At 44.2% G+C, this 11,756-nt stretch overlaps 1 protein-coding gene across 1 annotated transcript in view; it reads right to left on the reverse strand.

The window, feature by feature from the left end:
• Nucleotides 1-11,756, reverse strand: part of ZFR (zinc finger RNA binding protein) — a 67,021-nt gene that overhangs the window by 8,982 nt on the left and 46,283 nt on the right. The window contains exons 14-16 of the mRNA XM_018570537.1: nt 5,816-6,021; nt 4,997-5,147; nt 3,420-3,561 (exon numbers count right to left, since the gene is read on the reverse strand). Coding sequence (XP_018426039.1) covers nt 3,420-3,561; nt 4,997-5,147; nt 5,816-6,021 — 499 coding nt within the window. The remainder of the gene's footprint in view (nt 1-3,419; nt 3,562-4,996; nt 5,148-5,815; nt 6,022-11,756) is intronic.

An 11,756-nucleotide genomic window follows, 5' to 3' on the forward strand; every position in this document is an offset into this window, starting at 1 on the left:
GGGGGGTGTTGGGGTTAGAGCAGTGTCCTGCATGCTTTATTTATCAGACAGCATGTCTCTCTGGTGTGAACAAGACATGACAAGATGCCTATCTGGTCATTCACAATGCTGCTTCTTTGGCCACAAACTCAGGACTTTTGGTTCACTGTTGAAACACGCAGCTAACAAAAGGAGAAAAAGGAAAGCATTTGACGTTTGCAAATCATATCATCACTGGGTAGGCAGTTAAACAGGAAAATTTAAAGGGCTCCAGTGAAAACCGGTCATTTACTTTCACAAGCAGAGAGATTGGGGACTCATGTGAAGCTACACTTGCCTCCTGCTGCCAATCTCAATCTTTGATATATCTGTCAGATTTCCCACTGAGCTAATTTAAGTGCAGCAAAGTTTGGGGGGAAAGCTTGACAGAAAGTAGCAGTGTTCCAGAAGCAAGTAATGCTCTACATCCAGTACACCGAAAATTAAAAAACAGTTACTCGGAATGAGTTCCCCTTTAACTGGATTTCCAAAATGCTCTTGAAATAAGAGGTTAATCAGTGAAAAGATTGCTGTGCCCACACTATTTCATGCTTAGCTTTGGGAGAAAAAAGGAGTTTCAGCAACTTCTTTATTGGCTGGGAAGGGAAGTATTTAGGAGTCTCCATCCAGGAGGAACAAATTTACCAAATGATTTATGGGTATGGAAACATTCCCATAAAGCTTCCTTACACTTTTGCCCCTACCCCCCTAAGTAGGTCGAGCCCACCTCAAAATCTCCATACTTACCCTAGCACCCACACCAAGGCCAACGGCATTGTTTGCAATACCGCAGTTTAGCCCCATCTGGTTCTTAGGGCCCGTTCACACTAGATGCAGTGCGTTCCGGCCCGAATCTGGTCAGAACACACTGCCTCTCATTGCGGATGGCTCACTTTTTTGTTCGGCAGGAGGAGGCGTCCGGCCAGCACAGGATCGCAAGGCATATTATGCCTGTGGCCCGTTCCAGGGCAATCAAATTAGTGCTTGCAGCATTTTGATCGCACTGGAACGGACCGCAGGCATAATGTGCCTTGTGATCCCGTGCGGGCGATCGCATTGCGGCCGGAGGGCGTGGCTACGGTGCCATTCACTTCAATGGCGCGTCACGCCCCCTCCTGCCCCACAAAAAAGTAAGCCGTCCGCAATGCGAGGCAGTGCGTTCTGGACAGAATAGACTTAGGCTTCAGTTGGGCTGCTGGAAGGATGAGGCTGAACCGTGCTGGCATGTATTTTAGATTAAGAAGCAAGCGTACTGTTGCAAACACCATCGAGGGACTTGGCGGTGGGGTTAGACCTAGGTGGGGGGCGGGGGCGAAAGTGTAAGGAGACTTTTGGGGAAGTTTCCTTATCCATTCAAAGTCAATTTCCTGCCTCTTGCACTCAAGCTAACATTTCTGTTGACTTCAGTTTCTACATCCTGTAGGCAATAGAGAAAACATGCATAACCTTCAGAGGAGAAAAAAAATAGTGTGAACACTGCATACATTTGAGAAGAAACAAGGAGAAGAGAAGGAAAAGCAGATGCCTGCACTATGCAACCAAGCCCCCCTCTAGAACATTAACAAGGCTGGTGTGACACTGAGCTAGAAAACCTTGGTCAAAAATCCTTCCGTTGTCTTGGCAGAAATTCCTGGCTGGAACCAATTCTCAGCTACAAGGCTTTAGGAGGAACAGCTGAAAGGATGGAGAAAAACATACACAAGTATACTTGCTGGTGGAAAGGCTCAACAGCAAGGTTAACACGTTTCAATATTTTGAACAAAACGGGTTTCTCTAGTAGACTTTGGCTTTCATGTAACAAAAGCTGTGACATCTAGAATCAGGAGCAAGACATGCAAACAAAAGGGAAGTCCATAGGCGATCAGTGACTGTTTAAATTAGCCATTTTGAGGTTAAGTGACAGACTGCGCACTGCAAAACCTTGTTATTTAAGCAGAAGGTATAATGGTCATTATAGACACCTTCAACTTTAACTGAAAAGTGGACTTCTACATAAGATGCACCAATTTTGCAACACAGATGAATTAACCAGTCCCAGAGGTATGGCTAGTCTATGCGGTCATCAGGCTGAGGAGCACATCAGCCGACCTGAACGGACTCGTGCCGAGGACTGGACACGCTGATCTCCAGAGATTCATCCATGGAGAAAAAAAACAAAAACCTACTAGAGTGAGTGGGACGCATAAATAGTAAACTTCAGTATGTGCTCAGAATACCACTACTCGACCTTTGCCCACGTGCCCGCATTTGGTGGCAAATTTAAAGGGTGGCAGTCAGAAAGGCAAATTATTAGCAATTTAGGTTGAACCTAATGTGGCATATAACTGGCCCGTTTGGGTAGTAGTTTTCTCCTACAATGAAACAGGTGAAAACACATTTTGTATATCATAGTGTAGTGCTAGCAGATTTAGGAAGAGTTGAGCTTAGCTGGCCAAGGCAATATAGAACTAGGGATTGATATACTGCTGCACAGAGAGGTCTAAAATTGTGGTCCACTTATCAATTAAAGTGGGAAAACCCTTGTATGTAAAGAAGAAACTCAACAATGTATTGCAGACAAAAAGAAAAAAACTGTATAAACAGAACCCAGATTTAGTGTGATGCCAGGACTGGATCCACACTAGGTCAGATCAACGACTTCTTTGTTTCCTTTTATAAAAATCAAGCATGCAAAGGACAGCTAAAAAAACATTTCCTTAATGTCTGTGAAACTTGTGTATGGCATAGAACCAAAAGAGGTATGTACTACTACCCTTCTAAACACAAGATGGACTGGAATTTGCTTTTCTAAGGGACGATGAAGTATTTACTGCAGACTGGAACTTGCCTGTATTACAGTGAGCAGTTTCCTAGACACCTGCTAAGGAAACAAATGTCATTCTCTGACCTACATAATGACAGAACCAACAAACTGCAGACATTGTCTCTGCTTTCACAGCAAGTAGATGACCAGAAAGGGTTACATAATATACCACGACAGCAACACTAGCGTCACATCAATTACTTTTTAGAGATGCAAACTGCTCATACTACATTATCCATCTTTATGGAGCATGATCCATATTTATCCTGTTATGCCAATCGGGAAAAACAAATTGATCAGCTTGTAACATTAAAAGGAGGGAGCCCCTGACTTGTCTACTCTCCTCAAATACATCATAAACCGAAACAAGGGGGCCGAAATGGTTTACACTGCGTGGACTATTCAATGTTTACTTTGAGCTGAAAATGGAACTGAAAATTCCCCCAAATCTGAACTGATTCATTTGAAAAATCCAGTATGCATCTTGTAGGAACGGTGACGCCATGTTTTTGTGTGACAACCCCTCATCCCAAGAAGGAAAAAACAAAACAAAAAATACAAGTGCTCATAGGAGTAATGTTGTTAAGGTTTTTCCAACCTCCATCCCTCGTGCTTTCTTCTCTCATGACCGGAGAGGTCAGCGTGATTGTGACTTGCATTTTAGGTTCCACGCAGGAATTCAAAATAATAGCTGCATCTGTGATGGAACAGTCCACCTCGTATTTCTCAGGGCTGATCACCTGCAGGAACAGAGCAAAACAAATACAGGTTCTTAGGAGGGCAATGTAATAAAATGAGGGAAAAAACCCCCCAAAAAACAAAGTTCATTTAAAGAGATCCTGTCGCCAGACCATTCACATCAACAAAAGTCTTTCCATAAAACTATGTGTATTTGATGCTTTTTCTGCATGTTATTTTCCTGTAAAAGTCTGCTTTGTGTAGATATCCAAAATCCCTGAGAATGCTGCTGGGTGCCACCATGCTGGATGAGATGTCAGTAGCCCCTGAAGACAGAGACGTCACTCAAGTGGCTATAGTAATCCCCCTTGTTCTGCCCTCAGCAGCTACATAAGGTTGTGTAGGGAAGTGAGGGGACAGAAAGTCATTAGACATTTCCAGAAGAGGAGAGGGCTATGAGACGCAAGGAGGGAGGAGGCAGCGCTAGCGAATTGAAGTCAATTTTCCTAATAACTGTAAAGGCACATTGCAAGTGAATACAAAAATCTATTTAGGTAAACATTTAAAATATTTGCTTTTTCTGTGCAATTTTTAAAAGTTGGTGACAGAGCCTCTAACGTTACACCAACCCAATAATCTGCAACAAAGTAGCTGTATTCAACACCGTATTACCAAATGATCATAATCTGGCATAATAATTATTAGGGATGCAGCAAAATGAAACTTTTAAGACTAAAACCTTTTTAAAATGTTTTATATTAAATTAGGTGCTTTGAGGAAAAAAAAAAAAAAAACGAAAAAGATTGAGCACACAAGAGTCCTAAATCTCTTTCTGCAGCCCCTGTTATGAATGAACAGGAAGCCTCTATGCTCAGTGTTCCTGTCCATTCATAAACTGAGGCGATAGTATCAGTTACTATGTCCACAATCATGAATGAACAGGAAGTGATGTAGAGCACATTCTGTTCATTTATAACTGGGGGCATAGTAAGCTTACTATGTCCTCAGTTATTTACAAACACTCAGTCCTGATCCCTGAGTGTTTATGTTCCGCTCTCCATCCTCACTGCCCTGTCTGTCACAGGAGGCCGAGCTCTGCCCCTGAAAAACCTCGTCTGCTGATGGCTTCTCTCCTTCCTGAGGGCACCAGCAGCTGGATTGCCTCTATGTCCCCTCTGATCGCTGCTGCCGACACAGGCAGGGGAGAGCAGCAGGGATCGGAGGGGACACAGACCGGCGCCCAACGGGGTGGAGAGAAGCTAGGGATGCACTAGGGATGCACTGCATCTTCGGCCATTTTGGTACAATCCGCATTCTGCACATGGTACCATTTTTGGCCGAAATGTGCATCTCTAATAATAATGTACATGTGAGCAATGACAATCCAAGAGAGGACACTGCTAACCAACATGAACTTGAATGCCATCTACATTGTGCGATTGAATGTACTATACAGCGTTATTACAGAGACATTGCAATCCAAAGCACACAACTTACGGCAAGCTGTTTGGGAAGATTTTCGGCTATGCGAGTCAGCAAAGCCCTGGTTGGTTTATCGGCACAGAGTAAAACCAGGCTGACATTTCTATCACCGCGTAAAAGCAATCCTTTAGCCAGTACACCAACACGCAGGACTCCTTTCAGTGCTCTGAAAAATGAAGGGTTAACCACAGTTACACAATGCAATATTAAAACTGTGAAATCCAAAACTTGGCTATTACCCTATGTGGAATTATCATGAAACCAGAGAATGTGTGTGGACACAATGGATGAGAATGGTATGTTGTCAAAACAGAAGTCTGGCGTTTTTACAGATTAAAGTCCCTCTATGGGACTGTTTTTATTTCATTTTTTAATAAACCCCCCATCCCCTTAAATATTCTAATTTACCTATTGGCACAGGGTGAATAAACGACTACATGTCTCATCTGCCACTGCAGAAGGGGGACTCACAGATCTCCTTGGCGCACAAGTACAATGATATCAACGCACTTGTCCACCAATGACTTCCGCTGGCCCCATAAAGGTAAATCTATAGCTCTGCGCAGACTGGAGGCAAGGGAAGAGTCTGCAGTAGCTTGTGCAATGCTCTGCAGGACAGAATACAATAACTGATAGATGCACATTTTCTCCCCTTTTTTATTAATGTGAGCGCATTAATTTTTTTCTACGCCTTGAGGAAAAAAATTAATACATTGTAAAAACGCAAAATCCTCTAGTTTCCTGTAAGAATTAAAGTGGTTGTACCATATGAATAAAATAAAGATTTGATGTGTTTTATGGACATGATAGCACACTTCTAGGAGTTTCCCCTACCTCTCTTTACTGAGATCCTTCTTCTCTTCCGTCTCTTTCCCCTTAGTCTTGTCTTGGTCAGCCATGGAGTCAGAGACAAGTTTCAGCGCTCGTTCAGTCAGAGACACGATTTTCTGGACAGCCTGCAATTCCTCCTCTGTTGGGTAGATGGTGGCATGTTTGGTCATAACGTATCGGTCATCAGAGGAATCAGGTCGTCGGAGAGGCTGCATAACAATAAAATAGGTTAGTATGAAACAAAGCTGAAACCAAAAGATAGTTTGCATACATTAAAACTGGGATCACAGAGACTTCACGTGATCCTTTCCCGAGAGACATATGGGCACTGACCACAAAGTGCTAGTGGCTTGGTTGTTATGTTGATCCACTTGCTTCAATAATCTGAGAAAATGGGCAAAGAGGATCCCTATGTGCATTCTACAGCTGGGTCAGGGTTTCAAAAAAAAATATTAACCCTAAGTATCAGCATACCAGGCAAATAGCATTTTCAGAATGAGAAGTCCGCAATGGCCGTTACATTTTCCCCTCCTGATAGGAGATGCAGATTTTTCCACAGAGGTCATGAAAGGGGTTACTGAACTCGGAAGGTGGGGCGACAAGACACTGTGCCCATTACTTAAAAGGGTTGACCGCTGAACAAATGCTTTGAATACCAAACAAAAAGATTGTCCAATGACGCTCATCTATACGCCGCACTAATACAAACCAAAAGTCCGGATGCACTTCCAGTAACATCAGCTGAAATCACCTTTATTCTGGACAACAGATACAAATAGTCCACCCAGACCCTCCACATCTAATGTGTTCAGCCAGGCAAGGCTTAGTCATAGTCTGTCTGTGTCAGAGTGCGGAGGGTCTGAGCAGACCTTCTGTATCTGTCTGGCAGCTCTGACCAGACCTATGCGTATTCTGGAACAATAAAGTTGATTTTACCAAGAAATGCAGCCAGACTTGTTTGCACTGGTGCGGAGTGTGGATAAGCACCGTTGATCAGCACCCACACTCACAGGCCGTCCTTTGTCGGGATCACAGCGCAGCTCTGTGCTATCAGCATATAGCCCGCTATATGCTGAGTTTTGGGTCACAGTAAATGTCCTCCTGTGTCCCCCCCCCCCCAAAAAAAAGTTGGGTTTTATTTTCTAAAAATTAAAAACGGAGGCAGATTTCTATGGGGAAAAAGCTACACTTGATCTTAAAAACGGTGGTCAAAAAAAAAATGTGACTGGCGATCTTTAACAGGACTGAGCAGCATATGACAGACTGCATCCCAACTTTCTCAAATCCAACAGCTGCACCTTTGATGCTGTACTCACAGATGGTCCTTGTGGTTGTGGTGGCATCCCTGGTCTCACTCCCAATAATCCAGGTGGTCCTGGAGGACCATGGTGATATCCTCCATCCGGCCCTCTCCGTCGGTCATCCCAATGATGTTGCTCCTCTTCCATTCTCCTCCAGTACATGTCTTCCTCGTAGCGCCTGTAAAGCAGTACAAAATGAACCTATATCTCCAGAATCAAAAACGATTGCCTATACCTTGGCTGGGTGTAAATTGGGTAGATTGTTTCAGTAGGCACTACAAAGTTTTCTTAAATCTAAAGAATGGTACAGAGATTGTATGGACTGTAGTGTGTATGGCAAGCTTATAATGCTGGAACCTGCACCTGCGACAAAGAGGACCGAGAACCTCTGAGGATAGAAATATTGAAGTCACCATCACTCGCATGTATTTCAAGGTACCAGCAACAAGGCTATACAGCCAAGTATGTCAGTGACCTGGAACAATCATGTAGTCAGAAAAGTCCTGATGTCAGGATGAAGGTGACCAGTCCACGACATGCATCTGTAAAGAATGAAGGTCATGCACATGTCCTGCAATGATCAGAGTAGATCCTGCAATGAATTCATTGGATGGGCAGGAGCCTGAAGCAGCCTGTACACTTACAAATTCAGCTCGTACAAGGGGGGCGGGAATGGGGGGATGGATGTCTTTCCCACAATCCTATCACCGATACTTTCTGTAGCAACAAACATTGCAAGAAGTTTGCGAGACTGTGGCAACTATAAACATACTGACAGTATGTTAGGTGGTCACTGGCTAACCATGTGCAATACTACAGGCTTCATTTTTGTATCAAACTATGAGCTTAGACTGAACTACAAAGAGAAACGGAATTCAGAGGAACCGCCAAACAGAAAAAAAAAACACAAACGTAAAAAATCAGCAGTGCCTAGCTGACAACTCAGCTCCTTGTCCATGCAGAGGTAAACCTATTTCCCTTTATACTCTTACCAATGCCCCTCACAGCTCCTTCCTCTGCATCTGGCTTTGATATCAGCCTCCGAGGGGGAGCCGGGGTAGCATGTCATATTACCCCATACCTGAAAGCACCAGAAAGGGGTTGTGAAGGAAAGAGCTGCGAGGGAGAGCAGGTTAAAAGAATATAACAGGGGTTGGAAGAAGCCATTTGCTTAGACAGTGTCAATTTCGTTTGCTCAGCATGGGCAGGGTGACGGTATCCAAGTTTCAGTGCCTTCCAAGTTTAGAAGGTATACTGCTCTGAGGGTGGAGTGTCATTTTTGCATTGCTTAAGCAGCTTAACTGAACAGATAGGTGGGGGTTCTCATGCAGACTATGAACCTTCAGCAGAGATGGGTCAAGGACATGAAACCCCACAAGGTATTGGACAAGCATTGCAGAGAATGCTTTTTCTACAACCCATCTGTAGCTAACAGTTAAGTAAATGTTACTTTAGTTTGGGTAATTATTCACCAGTATCCTATTGAGAGGCTTAAGATTGTAACTTGTGTACTATACCTCTATATAAGGCATAATCAGGCCATTTATAAATTGGCCAAACAAGCCAAAGGAAGGCCCTGGCTCTGTAGACCTAGAAAACATGGCTATAGCACAGAATAGGAAGTCAACATGCGGCATTTTATATTTTTACCAATAACTACAGTATGCCATTTTACTTTAAATCACTCCAAACAGGTTCCAACACACACCTCATCTCCATCCTCCACCGCTCTTCCTCTTCTCGCCGTCTCCAGTACTCTTCCTTCTGCATCTGTTTACGCATCTTCTCCTCTTGGATCTTTCTGGCTCGAATGCTCGGCTTCACTTCCACCTGCAAATCTGGGTTTACTTTTTTCTGTTCGTAGAAGAGGAAAAGGCGGAAAGCAATTTAGTATGGGCATATCCTTACTTCAATCTGTACAGTTACTGATAAACAGAATTCTCCTGTCACCAGTCTAGTCCCCACCTTGTACTGCAGCCGATGCCTCCTCCCTTTAAGGTGCATTTCTTTTGCATTTGGATCATTGAAGCTGCACTCGCACAGCTTACAGTGGAATCGGATAACTTTTCCTTCATCATTTCGTACCTGTAGGGAACAGATGTAGGCAAAAATACTCAGATCTGACGGAGATTGGTGCAACAGCATCAAAATACTTAGTGAGCTGTAAGTGTGAACAATGACTGGAAACAATTTATGCATTTCAGTCACTTTATATGACAGTGGTCACTACTAGCAAAGGCTTAATAAATCCAGAGATACAGGCAAACCCACTTTACCAGTAATGCTGAGCTCGGCCTGGCCCTCTAAAAGGCAGCCATACACATTATCTGCAGATTTTCTATGGTCAGCTGGAAGTGCAACAGATTCCTCCATCTACGCTAAACTGTGTGGATGGAGGAATCTCCCGCTGGGCCAAGCTTCAGTGTCTTGCTGGTCGGCTCCGCTGGCTGTCAAAATACCTGAACAATCTGAATGGATGCAGGCATTGTTCAGGTATTTTGACAGCCAGCGGGGCCGACTAGCAAGATACTGACGCTTGGCCCAGTGGGAGATTCCTCCATCCACACAGTTTAGCGTAGATGGAGGAATCTGTTGCACTTTTTCCATCGGACCATAGAAAATCTGCAGATAATCTATAGGTGAATGGCCAGCTTTACTCTATTTGTTCTAACGTGCAACGCCTGGGCCCACCAAACAGAAGCATGATGTGGGAGCAGCAGAGCTAAACTTCAGCTGTCTAGATCTGGATTGACTTATTGTGTCGATTTGCAGTTTTCACAATAATGTTACTCTATGTTATGTCACCATTATATTCTTAGCGTGAATTTGCCGGAATACTCATGGTGGCCATCTTGATCTCTTGGCTCTTATTTCTTTTTTTTTCTAGTGTAGAGGATACATAGCAGATCTGTGTGCCGCCTTTGATGTAAAGCTGAAAATTGGATTATATTTGGCTTTCATAAGAGACCATAATGAGTGTCAATTACCATACTCCTGCCAGCTGCTTAAGGTGCCCATACACCTTACGATTATCGTACGATTTTCGTACGCGATCGACTTTTTGTACGGCAATCGTAACGTGTGAATAGAGTGCCCGACCGATAGTACTGTACAATCGTACGACTTTTGACGGTCAAGCATGTTTGAAAACTTTGCTAGATCGTACGATTTTCGTAAGGTTGGTGGCGTTTCCGTCCGTCAAGTCGTATGACCTACACTGCGCTTGCGCTAACGAAAATACGGCAAATCAATTACCACATTTCGTCCAGGTGCTTTTCGTTAAGGCTAGATTAACCTTGAGATCGGGGCAGGATGGGGCCGTTGTACGAAAAGTTTTGTCCGATAATCGTAAGGTGTATGGACACCTTTATACTACTAGCTGAAGGTCATACCGCTGGTTACTCCTACCCAAGCTCCCTCCATTCTGTAAACCCACCTATGTACTTCTCTCTTCCACTGATTTATTAAAGAAAAAAAGCGATTCATTTTTGCACATACGCAGTGGAGGAGTTCCACTTATTTCCATTTTTTCTGAGTATATATAAGCAGATCAAGCTGGCCAATTATCCTGCCCCCGACAGCAAAGGATCACTGCGGAGAAGAAAAGGACGTGCGCAGAGGGTGGGCTTTAAACCGACCCTCTCATTACCTTTTCCCTGAATGGGAATGGTGACAGGGTCTCTAAACAGTTATGGTTTTGTTTTTTGGAAGATGTGAACCATGCTAATAAAAAAAAAAGGCAACCATTGAAATCACCCAGCATTGTTAAAGTTTGCCCCGAAACCAAAAAGACATTTTTTTTTTTAAATGAAAATACATTTTAAAAAATGACATGCGATAAATAATGCAATATTTTTTCATAATTATGATCTTTTAACCCAGCAGGTACTGGAAGTTAAATGTCCATTGTTAGCAGGTGTTTAGCAATTCAAGAGGATTGTGTTCTAACCAAATTGAAAAGGAATGTAAAATAAGGAGTTAAAAATTAAACACAAGGAGTTCTTTATAGATAAGGGTTCTCTTACTGAACACACTATGCTAAATTGCCAAGCAGAGGGGGGCGTGGCCTGAGCATGGCTGAGTGAGGACGTGCTTTCCCGGAGCTCTGCACAGTCTCCTCTCCCACACGTTGCCAGCGGACGATACTGACCCTACTCACCCCCTCCCTGCATGTCACAGCCTCGCCGACCCCGGAGCCCCTCACCTCCGTCCTCTTCCAGCGGTATTCGGAAGTATTTCGGCAGCAATCAGCGGACGGGCCCGCACGACAATCCGGCCAAGATGGCGACCGGCCGCCTCACTGCAGTGAGTAGCACGCCAGGCAAGCAGACTGCATCTGCCCCTGACACCGCTCGGCGGACACAGCTGGCCTCGTTGGCACCTAACATACAGCGGGCAGATCGTGAGCTATCCCCGATCCAGACCCCCAGATTGCCACAGGCTGAATCCCCCACGAGATCGGGACTGTCGGCCATTTCCGGGTCCAGTGGTGCAGATGAGGACAACTCATGGCGGTCCATTCTTCCCCAGCTTACCACGAAATCTGATTTAGAGGACATGGCGACCAAGATAGTGCAAGCACTGAAGTCTGAGGTACACGAAATTAAACAACAGGTTGTTTCCTTGGATGGCAGAGTCACCTC

Source organism: Nanorana parkeri, unplaced genomic scaffold (genome assembly GCF_000935625.1).
Source record: "Nanorana parkeri isolate BGI_ZX_2015 unplaced genomic scaffold, ASM93562v1 scaffold38, whole genome shotgun sequence".
NCBI lineage: Eukaryota > Metazoa > Chordata > Amphibia > Anura > Dicroglossidae > Nanorana > Nanorana parkeri.